At 55.1% G+C, this 20,343-nt stretch overlaps 1 protein-coding gene across 8 annotated transcripts in view; it reads right to left on the minus strand.

Moving 5' to 3' along the window:
• Positions 1-20,343, minus strand: part of LOC104326841 (protein CEPU-1) — a 332,439-nt gene that overhangs the window by 117,469 nt on the left and 194,627 nt on the right. For 2 of the 8 annotated variants that reach the window (XM_075442552.1, XM_075442554.1), the window contains exon 2: positions 15,529-15,613. In XM_075442552.1, coding sequence (XP_075298667.1) covers positions 15,529-15,613 — 85 coding nt within the window. Of the gene's footprint in view, positions 1-15,528; positions 15,846-16,060; positions 16,141-16,622; positions 16,713-16,850; positions 17,064-20,343 lie in introns of those variants that run through there. The other 6 variants (XM_075442553.1, XM_075442551.1, XM_075442557.1 and 3 more) reach the window with 5 other exon arrangements.

A 20,343-nucleotide genomic window follows, 5' to 3' on the forward strand; every position in this document is an offset into this window, starting at 1 on the left:
CACACGGGCAATCCCATCCGGCGCCCGCTCATGATTCTGCACTTGGGAGAACCGCGTCCAGCCAGCACCTGGAGGAGAGTGCTTGGAAGAAAGCGTCAGAGCTAACGTCTTTCTTGGGCTAAGAAACACCGCACTGAGAGACACAAAGACAGACACAGGCATTTGAGAAGGTCTGCAGGAGGCTCGTCCCAGTGCGCCGGCCAGAGAGCTCAGGCTCTTCAGACCATCCTGGGGGAGATGGAGACCTGGGATTCCTCCTGCTCGCTTTACCTTCCTACCCACTTACAACCCTTCCCTTTCCTTTCCTCCAGCACGGGAAGCTCGCTACTACCCAGCCAAGCTGCACGCTGGCCTCTGCAGCTGCTGCTGTGCCAGCGATGCCACCTCCAAGCAAACGCATCCCAGCCCTGGCCGGAGGAATCCTTCGGCAAACAGCTGCCTGAAAGCACAGCTGCAGCATCTCAGCGTCAGGGTCAGCGCCTTGGGAAAGGGTGAATGGGGCTCGTTTTGGACACAAAGCCACGTGATAGAAGAAAGAAAAGGTGGCACATCCTACCCAAAGCAAAGCCCATCTCCGCAGCGGAGCTTTCTACAGTACCAAAAATAGACCCCAATCTAGTATCTCTCGCACTGGGGAAAGGTTGGATGTGGATCCCATCTCCCCAGCTGCCTTGTCTCCGAATAACCCACCCCCCAGTATTTTTAGCCCTGACTCCTCCTGGAATGAGCTTATGCAACCGCGCTCTTTGCCTGTGTGCCTCCGTCTAACAACCTTCCCCAATAATTTGTGAAGCCTTCGGCCAATTTTAACTAAATTTGACAGAGGAACAGATGGCTCAAAGACATTAAGTACCTGCAAGTCTAGCACAGATAGGCAGCCAGGTACAGGAGAGGGACTCTGCGAGTGCCCCACGGAGAGAAAGGCCACATAAAAATGAGATTCATCCTCAGCTGAACCTTGGAGAATCCACACAGCGCAGAGGCTGTCCAAACGTCCCCGCCTCAGGTGGCAAGTCATTTACTCCTGCTTGGACCAAAATGAAGCAAACTTGTAAGAAACCCGGCTTTATCAGCTTCCATGCCAGACAGAGGGACAGCTTTTGCATATGAAAGCAGAGCCTGCATGACAACTTAGACCAAGGAGGAAAACCACCCAGGAAGGAAAGTCAAGTTGCTGCTGGCACCAAGGAACTGCTGGAAATCTTGCACCGAAACCAAACCTTCTCCCACCTATCCCTGTGCCTTGGACCAGGGGATGGTTCCCACACCAAATTTTGGGTGGCTCCACGGAGAGACGTTGCTTGCGTCCAGGGAGGGCACGCAGCACATCGCCTCGGCGGCACCACGTGGCACGCTGCGCGCCAGTAATGGGGCCGCTCATCTATTCCCCATCGATGTATCTTGTTAATGAAGGAAGATGGCTTTTTAATAAATAAAACCTTTCGCTAGAAATAGCTGCGCAGTCATCTATAATCCCCTGAAAACTTCAAAAGGCCCAAAGCCGAGGCGCAAAGCACAGAGCAATAGCTAGCGGCGGGTGGGGGGGTGGTGACGGAGAAGTCAGCCACCCCCCAAATCTTCTGCAGCAAAAAAATGACACGCAGCCCCTTCTGCACGCACCCGTGCTGCCGGCACCGAAAAAAGGTCAAAAGCATTTTGCAAACTAATCGATGCTCGCAAATTCCCAAAGCTTAGGCAAGTACTATTGCTCCTGTATACAAGGGGGAAAGAGGCAAAGAGCAGCAAAATGACGTCGTCTGCAAGGGCGAGCGAACGGTACAACCAGGAGCGAGGACGCAGCAGCCCCCCCATGCCCTGCCCGAGCCAAAACCGGGGAGGGATTCGGCACCGAGCCACGGGGCCACCTCCCCTTTCGTGTCTATCAGCACCATCTCCCCTCTCCTCCAAGTCAAACAGATTTGTCCACAAAATCAGCTCCGGGTGGCGCAGCCTCGCCCAGCAGGTACAGATGGGCTCGCTGATCAAGATGAATCATTTGGCACGTGAAAATAACCCGGACGCAACCGCAGAACGGGCTTCTGGCTCGGTGAGTCCTCCACGGCCGGGGCGTCGGGGGGAGAAAAACCAAGAGGAGCCTCGGAAATACAGAGGACCCCCACGCCTGGCCCCTCCAGCTCACCTCCCCGCCAAGGTCTGGCTTGTTGGCTTCCCCAAAGCCCCCCTCCCCGCTCTCAGACAAGGTTAATAGGGTAGAGAGAGAGCATCTGTTTATGAGGAGGTTATCAAGTGAAAGGCAGTAACGCAGCCTCCAAACCAGCTTTTCATAGCCTCTTACTTATTATTTAATTTGGCTCCAGTACGTGAAATTAGGCTAATGGCTGTTAAGTGGTTAAGGCACGCACATTGTCCATCTGCCGAGAAGGCTCCAGGCCGTTGTTCTGTTTCAAAGGCTAAGAAGGAAAAATAATAGGAGAGTTGCATGCTGTTAGTTTGAGAGCTCATAAACGCATTTTCTCCCTCTTTCCCCCGCTTTTTTATTTCTTTTATCTCCAGCGCTTTGCCTGTTGCAGCATTAGGAACTTCTGGAAAGCGAGTCACTGGGTTGTTTTTTTTTTTTTTTTGTCATTGCTGTTGTGCTGCTTTTTTGCTTTTTGCCTTTATGTTTTGTTTTAACCGAAGGGAAGGGTGAGCCAGCCGGCTGCAGCAATGCCACGGCGACCAGCTGTTGCGGTCTTCGCATTCAGGCAAGCAAAGCACAGCAGCCCCCATTTGAGATCGGCCGCATTACGAACCGAACCCCCAGCTTTTGTCTCTCCTCCTTGACACCGGGACTGGCAGGCTGTCCCCATCAACACAACATCATCTTCACGGCTTCCCTTACGCGCAATCTGGAGCGCTCAACCCCTCCCCACCTGGACTGCTTGCTGCATTTAATGAGTAACTCCACACATACCACGGAGGACGCGTTCTTTCCTACACATTTCAGTCTTAAATGACGCACGCTCAGGCTGGAGCTCCCTTTTCCCTGGAGTCTTGCATATGGCCAATGCCCACGCGGATTCTCGGGTGTCTCGTACAAGAGTTGAGATCATTCTGTCTTTATTTCAAGTGGACTAACAAGTTCTCTGCACCTCTACCTGCCTATTTTCCTGGAAGCTGTGAAGTGTAACACCCAACCTGATCAAAATCAGCCAGCTGATACACTAAAGTTAGCAGGAATGGTGAAGGGGGAAAATCGACACGCAGAGGAAGAGAGATCACCTACACCTTGCTTCTACGAATGCACCAGGAAGCTCTGAACAACTTCTAGGTAAACGACCTAGAGAGAGAGTGGCTAAACTGGCCAAAAATCCTTAGAGGAAGATCCCATAGCTAGGAAAAATCCATCACTACAGTGACACGTGTTGTCCCTTGGTCCCCAGACGCAGTTTGCAAGCTCTGCCTTGCCCACAGAAGGACAACACCTCACCGCTGGATAAAGCTACCACATGGCTGGACCTGCTTTTCTTAAAAGCGGGTGGACATGGAAGGATCATGGAGAGTCATGGGCATTTTAAGCCGTTTTTGGCCATCTCCCCAGGAGCAGGCGCCTGGGATCGCTGCTGTCCATCCCCCCAAAGGCCCACGCTTCACTCATCATTGGCATTTGACTTCAGCCAGGACTGACACCAAGGTAGGGGGCTCAGGTGAGGTGCACTGCAGGCAGGAAAGGCAAGGGGCCCTTCAGCTGTGGCCAAAAAATCACAGCCCAAACCCAGCTCTCTCCTCCGAGTGAGAGCCGAGCCGCCTCCGAGCGGGAAGGGTTATTTATGGGGACGTGAGGAAGGAGAAGGCAGCTGAAGAGCATTTCTCTTTTCGCTCCATTACTGCAACAACCCCACTTGAAGTCCAACTTTATTTCTTCCTTCTCAAGCCAGGGAGAAAAAAAATATAAAATAAATGCCGCAAACAAAGTCAGCCTTCCCTCCCTTGTTATCCTCCCAATTTTTGCCAGAGGTTAGCGGGGCTCTTTCAGACTCGCAGCAGGAGAAACAAGCAGCAGTTGGCACCACCCGGAGAAAAGATTAGAGCATTTACGAACGGGCTCGTCCCCCCACCTCTCCCCAAAGCGGCCCCCGCCGCTGCTTTGCCAAGGGACCGCTTTTCCCGGGTACGGCTGCGGTATCTGCGCTCGCCATCTGCGCCGGCTCCCGCTGGCTTTATCCCCGTCTCCTGCCTCTCTCGACAGGTATCTGCACAAATTACTCTCCCCCTCTCCCTATCTCCGTTCATTAGCCGTGCACAAGGTCTATAAATATATATATACACACACACACACAAGCTTGGTCTGCGTGTGCAACGGCGGCTGGCGTGTGCAGAACGCAAGGCTCCTTGGGAGTGGTTAGCTATAACACTCCAACCCAAAATTATCATCCATTTACTCATTTTGAGACTCGTCTTCTGGGTTCCCGCTGAATCTAACCCGAAACGCACCACCCTGACTCCGCTTTTCGGGGTAGGGATGAGCAAAAAGGAAATTCGGCGGCGGAGGAGCGCTGATCGGCGCCGCCTGACGCGAGAACAAAGCGGCTGTAGGCTGGAATAACGGCCAAAGCGAGCTGCTCGGCCCGTGTCCTGCAGCTCTGCACCTGCTCGCGCTGACAAATCGCTGCATGGCATGCGAAGCTGCCGGGGAGCACGGAGAGGAGAGCGGGACTCGCGGAAACTCGCCCGGATTTGGCCGACCGGGGCGGAAAACTTCCGCCGGTACAGCCACCTCCAACGGCGGGAGGAGCGAGCTCCTGCAATAATTTTTACTCTGGCAAAACCCCTGCTTTGAGACGTTTATGCCTGCGTGGCTATGCTGTTGCCAGTCCCGCTTATTCCCCTCGCAGGCTGGTAGAAGCTATTAAGCTATCCTAGCAGAAGTCTGACACCAGGAGAGTTTTGTGTGAATAGCATATCCCGACAAATCTGCAGGATAGAGAACATCTGAAAATCAGGTTAAGGGATAAATACCGACAAGCCCTGACTGGAGAAAAGAAAGCCTTCATTCAGAACCGGAGGATTGCTACGGTTTTCGCCCCAGAACGATGCTGAACCAGGTCTGCGGCTATCGAGCCACCTGGGAGACAAGAAGCAGGAGGCGATTCCCAAGCTGAAGGACTCTTGAACCTCGCTGGGGTTTTAGAGACCCTTCAACCTGCGCCTGGAGCGCGGGGGGCTTCCATCGGAAACCTGGGGGAGAGCTGGCGGGGCAGGACTTGCAGGAAGCCTCCTTCGAGGAGTCCTTAGTGCTAACATGCTGCCAGGGAGCATATGCGAGGAAGGGAGGCATTGCTTCTGATCATCGGTGTTTTGCAGGGTTTTCTTGGCCTTCGTCGCCAGCAAATTTGGCAAGAGGTTTCCCAAGCACTGAGCTGACAGTTGTAGGAAGGAGGGTGGCTTTAGCCAAGACATAAAAATCCAGGGAGAGGGCTTTGAACTACAGCTGACAGGGGAGAAACGCAAAAAGAAACATCCTCGTGGGCACAGCAGCTGCTTCGGAGGCAGCAGGGAAAATTCATGGAGATGAGAGCGAGCTTGGAGGAGAGTTTTTCCCAGGCTGCAGGATCACAGCCTGGGAGGAGGAGAGCCGAGGAGGGCAGGCTCCATCTTTTCCCTTTGATTGCTTTAAGAAAAGGAAGCTTTGACCCCCTCCTCTCCTCTCGGTGAGGAAGCACGAGATGCTCCCAGCCGGCAGGCTCGCCGGTGGGATGGGAAATCGCTCTGCCCTGCTGGGATCCGCAGCCTGGGCCAGTAAGGGGAGTGATGGATGAAAGGGAGGGAGAGGAGGAGGAAGCTGCGTCTTCAGGCTCTGCAGCAGCAAATGGCCTCGGCGATTAAAACTGAGTGGGCAGTTGTGTATCACTCTGGATTTTCTGCCTGTTTCATCACTAGCAGTGACTCAGGAATATTCTTCATCGCCCTCAAGCGAGGATATGATCATTTTCTGCCACTTGAGATGAAGCTAATTTTACAGCAGCTTAGAGAGAGAGATGTCATGTGCTGATGTCTGTACTGCCTGCATCACACATCAGTGCAGCACAGCAAGCCTATAGGTGCTGAAAGTTCTACCGATACTGGGAGAGGAACACCGTGGGGTCAGGGGAGGGCTGTCTGCAGCTGCAAGGGTCCCTGAAAGATGAAAGGAGCAAAGCAGCGCAGGATCGAGACTTCCCAGCAAGCAGAAAGATAACAGCGTCCCCTCTCCAGTGGGGTCTGTTAGGGGGAGAAGCATCCAGACCGCCTGAAGGTTCTGAACACGCTGCTAATAGGACAAGCGCGCTGAGCAAGACTGATGGGCTCAAAGGACAAATCTCTCCGCTCCAATCCAACCCAGTCCCGGAGAGACTGAATTTACCGACACCGAAGCCTGACGCGTGCGGAGCCCACGCTCCAAAGCGAAATGCATTTGCGGCGCCAGTGCCAGATTGCTCCCTTGGCACCTCGAAGCCCAGGGCCGGCTGGGCTCCCCATCCCATCCTACCTGCGCTTCCCGCGGGGCTGGGACGAGGTGGCAGAGGAACCGGTGCCACCACCGGCCCCGCAGCTGGACCTGCTGGGACCCTGGCTGGGAACCCACCAGCCCTACAGCCACATTCAGATGGGTTTTCTCACTCGCTCATCAGGCCACTTATTTATTTTCGAGCTGCAAAAGCTGCCTTCGCACCAGGCCCTGGCAATGCCTCGCTGGGCTCCCCGCGCGAAGCCGCGGTCTCCCAGCCGCCGGCCGGCATGCGATTCCTTGACAGCCCTGGCTTCAGGAGCTAACTGGCAGTGGTAGCTGCATTTGCAGGGGAAACGGAGCGGTACTGCCAGCTTTTAGTGACAAAAGGAGTGTTTATAACAGGCGCGGTGACAGCTGTCCGAATGCCACATTTATTTACAAAACGTTAGTTAAATTACTGACAGTTGGCGCTGCAAAGGGAAGCTGAGAGGAAGAGCTGACATCTTCCCCACCGCACTCATTCTCCGCAGGCGTCAGCCTCCCCTTGCAGCGCGGCTGCAAACCCCCGGTGCTCAGAGCATCGCCCCGCACCGTCCCTTCCCACCGAACCCGCGAGGGCTTCGCGCCACGGCTCCCGCCGACCCCGGAGGACCAGCCCCGGCAGGGCGGGTGAGGTTTCTCCTACACAACGCATTGCCATCAAGCCTTCAGGTCTTCTCTAGCAGGACCGGGCGGATATTTATCGCTCTGTGATCTCCTCAGACCTTGGCCGTCTGTTCAGACCACTTAGGGCAGTGGCACTTGGATGGATGGAGGTCACCGAGCGGACCTCTGAGTGGCCACAGATGTCTGTCACGCTGGTTTCAGGCTCACGGAGGTGTCCGAGGTGAAGGGCCCCATGTCTCACTAAACAATGTCGACAGCCCGCACATTGCTTGGCTTTAAACCAGCGGGGACATCGCAGACGCTGTCCTCCACGAGCCAAGGACGACCAGAGAAATTTAGGAGACCCAGCTGACGCGCACCAGTGAAGGCATCTCCCTCAACCACCCACCTCCACGACGAAGCAAGAACAGCCCAAGACAGGGTTTAGACCTTCTGACCATGGCCCACCCCGCCACGGAGCGTAAGCACCTAGCGAGGGGAGAACCTTTCTCTCATTCCATGAGTCCACAAGCCAAGGCTAAGGGATACCTTTTGCTCCCCATGTTTGCAGAGCAGTAAATCGCATCGGAGCGTGGCCACGCTGCTCCCTCCCAGCGCTGCCACGTTCTGCCCTCGCTCGCACGCTGTGCAAGTTTGCTGAGCAAACAGGGTCACGAGGCGCATCGGCCAGCCTGAAATTTGGCTTGGAAAACACATCTTCAACAAAAACCTTGTCTAATTCAAAGCAGGACAGCTCCTCCAACTAGAGGAAAGACACGTGAAGGAAGAAGCATGGCAGAAAAATTGCCTCAAAAATGTAAAGCACTTCAGAAGCAAGAAAGGAAGACTTTTTTCAGCAAAGGGGAAATGCTGTGTATTCAGAAATCCTTCCCTTCTGAGACTGAATGAAATCCAAATTGCACCTTTTCCTATAAAACACTTTAAAACCCAAAATCTCGCTTCAGCTTAATCAGAGAGTTTCCTGTAAAATCTGACAAGGTGCTTCAGTGAACTCATAAACTCAGCTTAAAAGAAAGACCTGGTATTCTTCCAGCCAAACTCAAACCTGCCCTTTTCCCGACAAGGAAATTCTAAACTAAATATTTTCCAGTCAAGGTACGCAGGAAAGAAAGGGATTGTTTGGTCAAAAGATCTGTTTCAGAAATTAAAAATTTAAATGCATTTTAATACATTTTAATGCATTAAAAATTAAAATGCATTTTCTTATGTAACAAACAGTACAAGTCCAAAATTTTCAAATATAAATACAAGAAGCATTAGCTTAGCTCCCACTGAACCGCAATGTAAGAAAAGCACGAAACCTTTCGAGACTTGGAAAATTCTTGCTCAAGCTTTCACCTAGGTCACTCTTCCTTTGGACTCCTCAAGAGCTTTGTACTGGACTGCAAGAGAACAGGGACGGACGATAATAAAGATGATCCTGGAATAAAGCCCTACACCTACAATACACTGAATTTGAAGGACTTCAGGGCAAGAACCCAAACATGCCTTCAAACATTAGTGCTGTGCCTATCTGTAGGTCCAAACCACGTCGAGACTTGGAAGTGGCTCTGAACCTGGACCTGCCCCGCTCTCTCTCCGTGCCTTTGAGAATTTGCTTTTCTTGACAGTTTTCTATCACGCTCCTTATTAGAGATGTGTAAGAAACAGAAGTCTGAAAAACGCACTGGATTTGCTGAACTGCGGATGTGAAGCTGGGAAAATAATGATCCCACCGTGGAAAAAAAAAAAAAAAAAAGAATAAAAAAGACTCAAAAATCCAAAGTAATGAATGTTTGGATCCTGTCCGGGGCTCTGCATGTGTCTGATAAAACAGACGCAGGTGTCAGAGCCATTTATGGTTGCAGGCGCAGAGCCGGTCAAAATCTCCCATCTCTGGGAAAAAAAAACCTGTGATATTTCACCAGCTGCTCATGTTGGAAGGTGGTTTTATTCCTTATTTACTCTGTGCTCATTGACATGCAGAGCTGGACTCGCACGTCTCCTGTTTGACCCTTGGTGTCCTTTCCTATTCAGCACTCTCCCCGAAAATGTCCCCACCTCCAGACCAGGCTCGGCTCGCCAGACCTTGTTCTCCATCTCACCGACGCTGGTCCTTCCAGGGGAGAACCCAGCTGCAAAGTCAAGTTTGCCTTCAGCCTTCCCGTACCCACCCATCTGCTCTTCTGCCTCCTCACTTTGCATATCAACTCATGACTGCTGGTGGCGAGAGCCAACACCACTCACCGCCAGCTGAAGAATCCTTATTTAAAGCAAGATTTTTTAATATACTAATGATTAAGACGCGTTTGGCATTTCAGCAGACGCTGCAGCACCCAGACAGCTAAGGCCAAGTCTCAGACTTGGCTCCTTCGCTGCCTTGCACCTCTGAAAACCAAACCTGAGGAGAGCAGAAGATATCTCCCATTTGCTTTGCAAAGGGCTTTCTGCATCGCTATTCCACATGCAACCCATGAACAGTTTGCACACTGTAGCAAGGCTAAAATGCTGTCTTCCAACCTGCTCCACAGTCCATTACAGTTAGGATAAAGACCTGGGGTGACGTTAATGAGCACTGGATCAGCCCCTTGGTTGGCATAAACCTCTCTGTCGCCTTGGTGGGATTGCATTTTCCCATTTGCTTGTTTCTTTGGCTCTGTATTCTCATTACAGTTCCTATTAGCCCGTTCTCCCACTGATGGGGTCATAGATTAGTTCCTTCCTGATTTTCCCCTTTCCTCCTGCAGGAAAACACGGGTGTCTGAGCTCAAACTGGCAGGTTTAGGCGGGTATGGGAGGAGGAAAGAACAACTCAGCTAGACCAAGAGGAGGATTCTTCCAACAGTGTAAGCTGGAGTAACTCCAGTGAAGCCAACAGAAGCAACAATGATTTGGGCAAGCTGAAGAACATGCCCAAGCCACCTCTCACTAACACAGGCACGGAGCTGCCAGTTCACAAGGTGAAATGCCGAGCAGCGGTGCGCTCGTTGCCACAAACAACTCTGCCAAGGTGGAGCAGGACAGCATGGGGACGATGCACCAGGATGACCATGAGCTAGAAACAAGGTTGGTTGCCACCCCTTGGACACCCACGAGCGCTTAGGTCCGAGGCTTAGGTTAGCTTGTGGTCACAACAAGAGCAGTTTCTCAGCAGGGTTTGGGGCTGAGAGTTGTTGAGGGTGACACTGCTTTCGCTGGCCCCAAGCCCTGATTTTGCTCCAGCTCCTACCAAATGATCAGCCACCCACCAAGCAGCTCTGCAGCACCCCAACCGTACACCGCCTACCCCTGCAACGACAACCCCCTGGGACCTCCAGCTGAGAAATGCCCTCAGCAGCCTCTTCCAGCTCCAAGCAAGGGCAGGACACCGGTGGACATCTGTGGTGCCCTGCAGTAGGACACTCCTAGCATTTTCCTTACAGAGGGATGCATCTTGCCACAAAAGGACTGCAACGCAAGCAGATGACTCACGGAGCCAGAGAAAGGAAGCGTTGCAACTGCCGCGCACGAATATACGCATTTACAGGACCTAGGAGGCCGCCTGACGTCACACGAGGAGCTGGTAACAGGGCTAAGAACCCAACCTCCATCTCATAAACCTCCCTAGTGACTAGAAATGCCACCCCAGCAACCCTCCACTGGCCAGCTCTGCCACCTGCAAGGCTGCTCTGAGCTCCCTTCCTCCTCCCCATCGGCCCTTGCCGTCCCAGAGGAGCAGGGTACAAGTCTGGTTGACTTAAATCTCTCCACAGCTGGTCCATCGGAGATGCTTAACCCTATGATGGAGATGACAGCTCCAGAAAAGCACGCTTGTCCCCCAGAAGACCCCGGCCCAGACAGCTCCAGTGAACTAGAAGCACCAGCTCTACTAGGAGAGCTATAAAGGGAAACCCTCCTCTGGCACAGCAATCAGGAGCTTGTCATCTCAGATGGAAATTGCACTCAGGGAAGAAAGAAAAAAAAAAAAATCCATGCATATGACAATTTTTTTTCCCCACTTTAAGCTGATTCCATCTCCGAGATGGGAGAGAGGTGGCGAAGATTTGCTGACACGTCACTTTAGCAATGAACTCCTCTCTCAGAAACGTGCCGTCGCAAGCACAGCCATCGACTCGCAAGCTACCAACAGCCGCGAGCATCGCGCGCGGGCACCGCTCGGGGCTCCTGCAGCCCCTCGGATGGAGGATCTCCAGGAGGAGAAAAACCTGTCCGGAAAGCAGGACCCAGCAACGACAGGAGGAGGAGAGAGGCAGGAGCAAGGTGGCACCGTGCACCGACAGGAGCAGGAACTCGAGTCCTAACCCTCCGTGCTGCTCACGTTTGCACTGATTTCCCCACTACGGGCGCAGAAGAACATGCCCTCCCGCTCCTTCACCTTCACCGCAGCCCTGAATTTATGCCCTAACCCTCAGGAGCAAAAAGGAGAGAGGTTTGAAGCAGAAGGTGAGCGTGCTATATGCTGACGGAGTCAGGAGAACGAACTTTGTTAATCTGCGAGTCGGCAGCTCAGCTCCATCCCCGTGCACAGAGGGGGAAAGATGGGGCAGCACAGAGTCACGGAATACAGACCCATTTCTGGGGAAATAATCTTTTCTGCTTAGCAAACAAGCGCTTTCTGTTTGCATCCGTCAAACAAACACGCTTGATTTTGTTTTGTTTCGCGGCCAAATTATCATTTCTCCAAATTTATTTCAAGAGCACAACAGGGGCAAAATAAATTTGCAAAACAGGCTTAGGTAAACCACGGCAGATCTCAGCAGCAAAGTGCACGGCCCTTTCCAACGTCCGAGTGGAAACCACGGGGAGCATCAGGGTTCAAAATAAAAGCTTTGGCTCACGCTAAACTCAGATTTGACTTTTAGAGTTAGAATCTAAGGGGTAACAAATAAAGGCATCGCATCACCCTGCCAAGGAAGCCAGAGGAGATGCACAGAGGGGCAGCGGCCCTCGTCCTGCAGCCAGGTCTGCCCGGGGCAGCGGCGAGTTCGGGGGGTACCACGCCAGCGCCCGCTGACGGGATCGTCAGAGCCTCGCCGTGGAAAGCGCTGACTGATGCCAATTCCAGTGAAATCATAATCAAGCCATTTGTTTCGGTGCAGAGAGAACTGCTCCAAAGGTCTCAGCAACGCCTGGACTCACTTCAAGAGCTGGATGAAAGTTCAGGACGGGTCCTCTCCGGCATGAACTACTCGCTGCTGGTAAGGGCAGATGCTGTCCGGACACGATGGGAAGGGATGCAGACCCTCCTCATCCTCACTATGTGACCTTGTGAGATCCACCAAGACATCCAGCTCCGACCTTCGCATGCACGCGAGCCCTCGGTGTAACCCCAAGAGCGGGAGCAGTCCCAGCTCAGGGACCAACCATGTTTACTGATTGTTACCATCAGTAAAAACGCCAAGCTGCTAGACCCACCACCCACAGGCCCTTTTCCTACCCCTGCAGGTTTTGCTGCATAGAATCATAGAATAGTTTGGGTTGGGAGGGACCTTAAAGCTCATCTGGTTCCAACCCCCCTGCCATGAGCAGGGACATCTTCCACCAGCCCAGGTTGCTCAGAGCTCCATCCAACCTGGCCTCGAACACCGCCAGGGAGGCGGCAGCCACAGCTTCTCTGGGCAACCTGGGCCAGTGTTTCACCACCCTCACAGTGAAGAACCATCCAGGATTAAATCCTACCCTTCCTAGCCCAGATGGCACCTCTGTCCCGAGGTCTAACCCTAGATTTAAATTTAACAGAGTAACCCAAAATGCTGGTACCAAAGCAAGGCACACGACTGTGCTCTCCAGCAAGCATCGCAAGACAGAAGAAAATATCTGCACATCTCTGGTGGCTCTGGTCCTAAACTGACTCCTGATGGCAGATTTACAGCAGCCGGGTTCGCATGGAGCAAAGCCTGCACCCTTTACAAGTCCAGACCCTTTCACCGGCGCTGAATTAGCTCTGCTCGGAGGGGATGGGGCTGAGAAGAGCCTCCTTGGCAGGGCACCGCTGCTCGACAGCAGCTTGGGGTCCTCACCACCCCGCCAGCCCAGACAAAATCACCTATTTCCAAGAGCCAAGCCCTCTCCCTCTGCGGGGACAGGGCTTTCCGAGCACTTCGGAGAAGCAGCAGCTTCTGCTGCTAAGTTCTCAGCTTGCTCTCCCTCTCGTCGGCTGCGAAAAAAACAACAAGGGACCTCTAGAAACATCTCCTTCCTTCCAAATCCTTGGCTGCGACTCATCATCCTCCCACCTAGCAGGGAAATGAGTGGGAAAAGATGAGACCCGTTTTTGTTTCTTCCCTTCCCGCGCATCCTTCTCCGACTGCCACCCTTGCAGGGCTGGGGAGAGGGCAGGAGATGGCCGGGAGCAGCGGTGGGGTCCACCAAAGCCCTTCTGAGCAGCACTGCTATTCCGAACCAGTTAACTCCTCCACGACAGATCGACGGTTACGCCGGGAGCCGCGCTGGGAGGGGAGCAGGCAGAAGATTCACGCTTCCCCGACTTCCTTCTCCGGCAACGGGTGGTCTTCACGTGCTCCTCTCTGCTCCCGCCACAGCGCAGCACGGCTGCAGGGAGCGGGACCTACAGCCACGGACCACTGACCGCTCCCACCCCAAACCAGAAGGAAAACGCCCCAAAACGCCAGTGCAAAACACAGTCCTCTACCTCTGCGGTCGCACAACCAGTGCAGCGAGCCGGCGGCAGCAGCAAGCCGTGAGTTTCCGAGAGCAATGCCCGCTCTGCCGGCAGGACAGCGGGAATTTCATCGGCACAGCAGGAATTCCATCGGCGCAGCTGGCCCACGTGCCCGTCTCCCGGGGCACGCTTGTATCGACGAGGTGACAGCGTGGGGACACGGATGTCCCTTGCCACCAGACCGGCTCCCCAGTCGAACTGGGACACTGCCCACATACAGGAGCTTTGGGGTGATGCTGATGAGCCACTGCCCCCCCCTCCCAGACGCAGGATTCGTCCCCTTTCCCACCAGGCCTCACGGATGGAGGAAAGCATCCCTGCTGCTGACTCACCCCGGCTTTCCTTTGTTCTCCACCAGCGCCGGGGCAGAGCGCTGGCATGGTCTCTGCTGGAAACCCCGTGCCAGAAGCCCTTCGCAGACCCCCACCAGCGCACCAGCCACTCGCCTCCTTCCAGGAAGTTCGCAGAGCACCCCTGCCCGTACCACCCTGCTGCTGCCATCCTCCCGCGTGTTTCGCTCCCCAGACCCCCAGTACCCCAAACCCCTCCCTCTCTGATACCCCCATGGCAACATCTGCAGGACTTCTGGAGCCCGGCGACTCAGGAGAGGAAAGAAGCTACTTTTTTTTTTTTTTTCCCAGCTCAATGGGGCAAATTCCTAAGCGAGAAGCCCCGTTCTCCACCCTCACCCACCCATTTCCAAGCCTTTTCACCCAGTCGTGCCATGACACAAGAGAAATCCGGAGGAACGGCCACAACAACGCAGCTCCCTCCCTCCTGGGAACACGCAAGGGCGGGGGGTGGCGAGAGGCTCGGCTGCAAACAGCTGAGTTGCACAGAATACCCAGGGAGTGGATTCACATTTCCAGGGGCCAAACCGAGCCCGTGGCTTAAGTCTTCCCACCGCTCGTGAAAGAGACCTGGCTGAAATCCCTCCTCGGGCTTTTTTGGGGTTTTTTCACCCTGGCTTGGCCCTGCTCCACTGGCTGGCGTAAAGCAGGAGTGCGGCTTTCACCGCACACACCCAGCTGGCCCCGCAGATGTTGGTGTCACCTACACGCAACGCGCCGGCAGAGGAAAGTCACTCCCGAGCGCGCCGGAGTCGCAAGCGCCGCAATTAAAACCTGGCTTTTTCTTTTTCGCGTCCCTCCCAAACCCCCTCCGGGACGACGGCGCCCATCTGCTGCGAGGACAGCCGCGGGTCCCCGGCCATACGACGTCCCAGAAGTTACGCCAGTCAGAACGACGGGTTTCTCGGCAGCCCCCGCGCCCCTCAGATCGCCGGCGACAGGACCCCGGCACAACGCCCAGCCCCACGTTTCCCCCCCACCCCAAAGAGTTAACCGCTGGCGGGGAGCCTCCGGAGTAAGGGGATTTTAAAGGACCCATCCCGCGCCCCGCTCATCCCAGCAGCTCCGGGGACGGGATAAAGGCACAAAACCCCACCGGCGGGTCAGCATCTCCCCCTTTCCCCAGGTCTGATGAGCAGAGCGACGTTTACCCGTGCCAAACGCAGCCGAGCTGCCCGAGCCGTGACTACGGGCAGCAGGAGCCGAGCACCCGTGCGGGGCAGGGGGCCAAGAGGGGATCACGCTCCCCTTTTTTCACCCCCCCAGTAACTTTCCTGGAGACGAGCATGGGGGAGCTGAGCCAAACCTCGCTCCCCCAGCACCCAAATCTCCCTCTCGGCTCGCTGCCCCGCGCCCGTCCCGCGTCGCCGGTCCGTCCCCCGCGGGGAAACTGAGTCACGTCCCCCCCTCGCTTCTCCTACCTGAGCGTGGCACTCTCCCCTTGCCGCACCGTCACGTTGTCCATGGCTTTGGGGAAGGTGGCATCTCCGCTGCGCACGGGCACTCCTGCGGGCACAAGGAAGAGCAGCCTGAGACAGAGGACGACCAGGCACCTCCAGGGCAGGGCCAAGCACCCACCGACCCCCATCGTGGGCAGCAGGGACTTTTCCAACAGGCAAAAAGAAAAAAAAAAAACAACACACCCAGGAGCGAAAAGGGGGGGGACGGGGATGGGACGAAGGAGGGAAGGGGTGCGTGTGTGTGGGGACGGGGGGGAGCAAAACCACCGGGGCGAGCGATGCGGAGCTCCACGGCGATCAGGAGAGCCCCCGGCAAGGCAGGCTGCGAGCGCTGAGCCTGCCGAGCGGCATCCGGAGGGAGTCCCCAGTATCCTTGGGTGAGGGAGGAGGACGGGAGGGCCGGGGGGGAGGAGGAAGAGGAGGAGGAGAAGTGGCAAAGGTGCTGGACGCTGGGCGAGCCGGCTCTTCCCGGGAAGCAGTCCGTGGCTCTCACTTGGGCGAGGATGCGCCGGGGCTCAGCCCCGCTCCCGAATCCGCGGAGCGGGGGGGCAGTCCGAAAAACGAGTAAAAACCACCAAAAAAAAAAACCAAAAACCACCACCAAAACCACCCTACGACACCCCCACGGAGCGAGTCGGAAAAGCGAAAAAACAACGGGTCCAGAAGCGAGAAAGCGCGGCGGGGTAAGGGCTCCGAGGCGCCCGGCAGTTCCTCGCCGCCGGGCTGGTCCAGGCGGGATGCGGGATGAGGGATGGGGATAATGTCGGGGTTCCGATGTCGGGGTGCCCTCAGCGGCGGGGGTCGCGGGGGGGCGGCGGCAGCCCAGCCCCGCCGGCCGGCAGCATCCCCGGGGTTGTCATGGCAGCGGCTCCATCCCTGCCCGCCCGGCTCCTCGCCTTTCCCGCACGGCACCGAGAGCGGGCGGGGAGCTGCGGGGAGCGGAGCTGCCACGCACACGCCAGCCTTTAACCCCCGCCGCACCGCGCTCCGCGGGGGACCAGGCGCCAGGACCCCCCCCCAAAACCCCTTCCCCTCGGCTCCCCCGGCGTCCTTACCTCTAACACTCACCCTCCTCTACCTCCGCGCCGTCCCCTCCCCAGGCGGCAAAGCCACGACGCAGGAGGGGAAACTGAGGCACGGGACAATTCCTCCCCCCAAAAAACAAATTCAGGCAGGGGGTGAGGAGCAGAGGCAGTGAGCCAGCCCTCCCCACCTCGCAGGCACACAGCGCGAGCCTCAGAGGCGAATTTATCCCCAGCCGCGAGAGCACGGTCCCCGCGTACTTTTTTTTATCAGCTCATAATTTCACCAATATCGCATTTGCTTATGCCCAGTAATTCCTCCTTCCCTCCGCTAGCGGCTGAACGCGTTAATATTCCCAGGCACAGCTTCACGCTGGTAAAAAGGTGCCGGGGAGCCAAGCTCCGAGCACCGAGTCCTGGAGCCGCCGAGGCAGCAGCGAGCCAGCAGCCGCGCCGGAGCTTTCGGGGCGCTGAGCCCCTCGAAGCCCACCCCCAGAGCTGCGGCAGCCCAGCCTTAGGGGAATCCAGGCCTCCCCCCCGACTCCTCGGCGACGCAGGACCTTATCCAAAAGTCCTCCCTCCCTCCATTCCCCACCGCCTGCTCTGCAGCTATTACACAGCACCAGTTTTCTTTTTTTTCCTCTTATTTTTTTCTCTTTTTTCGAAATTGCTGCCAACCCGAGCTGGATTCAAACTGGTGACCTAGATGTGAAAGGATCCGTAGTCCGTTACTAATCCCTGGAGTCCCCGAATCCCCTGTAAACTACTGCTTAATTCACTAACTGCGCTATTTAATCTCTAAAACATTATGAGCTGTGCCGGGCAGAGGAAAACACTCAATCAAATAAAGCTTTATTATTACTGTGCGTGCTGATAGGTCATATGAGAAGGGGATTGCTTTGCAAGTCACTCTACTTCTTCCTTCTCCCGAAGGCTCTCTGCTCCTCGAATTCAGCGCCGGTGGGACGCGCTGCCTCGAGTCCTGCTTCTCCCCAGAGGAGACAGCAGCTTTCCCCAGCTCGTGGCAGGAGGAGTTTAATCTCCGCAGCTCACTCCGCTCCTGGCCAGTCTGGCAGGGGAGGGGGAAGAGCCTGCCTTCAGCAGATCGCCTTTGGGCCTGCAGATTACATGGGAGGGGTCTCCGAAACCAAAAAGCAAACAGCAAGACCATCTCGGTGGTGGGATGAAACTCCTCGTACGGGGTCGTGGCATGGCGCTGGGGAGCGCAAGTCAGCAAAGGAAGGGAAAAGACGCTGCTTTTGCCGATTGCCACAGCATCCGAGCACCCCCGGCGGGATGGGGACCTTGCCACCCTTGCTCTATTTGCAGGGCCGCTCCTTTGGACGGGCAGAGACCTTCTCCTGCGTCAGCAAAACCAAAGGGATTCCAGTCACCACAGCCAGTTAACCTTTGAACGCAGCACTCGGGCCCAGATTGCCAGGAGCATCTTGGATCACGAGAGAAAGCACCTGCCTGCACTGGAAGCGTGCGAGGCTGGGGCAGAAGGCGACCTGCTGAGCGGCTTCAGCCCTTGCGAGGGCGGAATTTGGCCCGCTGTTAGGAGATCATCAGCGTCGGTTGAAAATCCCAAGGAATTCAAACCCAATCTCGCCAGCCCCTGCATACTAAAGCCCAGCAGAATCCCCGCTCTATCTCCCCGTCTCCGGCTCTCCCTCTCTTGCATACATACAATGTACATATAAATCAGCCTGTCACAGCTTGTCTCTTTTCTGACAGCTGTAATTGCTTCAGACTATAAAAATATCTATAGACAATAAACACAACGCATGAAAACAGCAAAGAGAAAACGAAATCAAGATGCCTTTAAATAATTCAGTTGCTCCAGCAGCAGAGGAGCCAGCAACCGAGTCCAGCTGTGAAGGTTCAGCAGCAAGAGAAAGAGAGCTTTGTAGCCTCCTCTGGGGATGAGGGAGTCTTTTTTTTCCTTCATCGGTTTTTGACCACAGCAGCAGAAGAGTCTGCCGTACGCGGGCTAAGCCGCTCGCAAAGCAGCACCTATCCGAGCACGAAACGCAGCCTCTTGCTTTCAGCTTCTTCCCTTTCTCCCCACTCAGATGAAAGTCGTCTTTTCCGTCGCGAGCAACAGGCAGGAGTCAAACAGAAGGAGCAAAGCACAGGCACGCTCTAGGTATATATTTATCTCCGTACCCATCTCCCCAACCTCCTCCTTTCCAGCAAGGCTAAAGGCTCCCCTCTCCTGGCAGAGACCACAAACAGGGCAGCACCAGCAGCGCGGGCAGGGACGCGAGGGCTGGCGTCGCTCGGGGTTGGGGTGGGAAGAGGAGCACGGGTGGAAGCAGGGGAAGGATGTCCCCCGGGGAGATGGCCAGTGGCAGGGACGATGCCGAAAGCGCGGACAGGGAAGGGGTCAGGCGGAGCAAGAGCCCGTGGGTTCGCTTTGCTGAGGAGCATCTCCCTTGGGGCGAGCGGAGAGGCGATCGCTGGGCACGGGGGTCTCGCAGGCGGAGCAGAGGGCAGCGACTGCAAGCCCGGCAGTTTGTCAGCCAGGCCAACCCGCTCTCAGCAGATATTTACTCAATTTTCTACCAAGAGATTGGACGGGGTGAAAGGTGGCAGTGCCAGTTCGCAGCGACTCCCGTAAACATCTTTCCACCCTTGGCTCACGTGGGCCCTCCCGGCAGCCAGCTGCGGCTTTCATTTTAAGATTTTAAGCAAATCAATCCCCAAAAAAATTCCCCCAGGGAAGAACCACGGCGTTTTGCCCGGGTCAGCGCTTCCCGCAGCCTACTGCAAGGGCCGGGAGCCTCCCAGCCTCGGGCTTCTTGAGCAAACCCAAGCCTCAGCACCTCACTCTGCACCTCTGAGCGGTCCCGAAGGCTGATAACCAGATGCAAAATTGCAGTTATGTCTCCTCGACCAAGTAAAACACCGCTATTGCCGCATTTTTTTCGGCTTTCTCAGAAATATCTAGCACAATTCTAGCATCTATTCTGCATGTAGCTGCTTGCAGGGATGGGTGATAGATCCTCACACGCAACTCGTGCCTATCTACCTGCCCATGAACCTACATACCTACACCACTATGCCTCCCCACACCGAAAGATTTCACTCCCGAAAGGAAAAAAAAATTGCTTTCAATAAGTAGGTCATAGCAAGGCAATTTGTACAGCCAGATTTTTCTTTTAATTCCTTTTTTTTTTTGCTTTTCATGAAAGCTGATAGATGGCAATCTATAACCCCGAAGCAGAAATTTATTTTTAATCTGAAATTGCCAAATATGATCAGAAACATAATTTATGCTCGAGCCACTCTCGTTCCTTCAAAATGAAAACATGATTTCATAACCCCATTCGTGCTATCGCATACCACATTATGCTCCAATAAGCCCAGAGTTGCAAAAAAAAAAAAAGTGCTTAATTTTCTTGGCGTTCGTCAGGTGAGTGACACACGAGTCCGGGGGAGCTTTTCCCGAATAACTCCTGAGCCCTCAGCGTCTACAACCATTCACCGCAGACACAAAGGACGCGGGCTCACCACGCCGACTCATTTATCCCCTTGTTAACGGTGGCCCCAATTAAGAAACAATGATGGAGAGCCTTACTTGGCCGGAGCCATTTTGAGCCCTTCTCACCCCCTCTCTGTGCTGAGACGGAGAAATTCGGGGCCGTTTCCAGGCCAGTTTTCGGAATGCAAGAAGCATCCTCAGAGGCACTCAGCCCCCAGTCCCTCACACTGAAAGCAGGCAGTGACTACCAGCAACCTCTTCACGGTG

Source organism: Opisthocomus hoazin, chromosome 24, assembly GCF_030867145.1.
Source record: "Opisthocomus hoazin isolate bOpiHoa1 chromosome 24, bOpiHoa1.hap1, whole genome shotgun sequence".
Taxonomy (NCBI): domain Eukaryota; kingdom Metazoa; phylum Chordata; class Aves; order Opisthocomiformes; family Opisthocomidae; genus Opisthocomus; species Opisthocomus hoazin.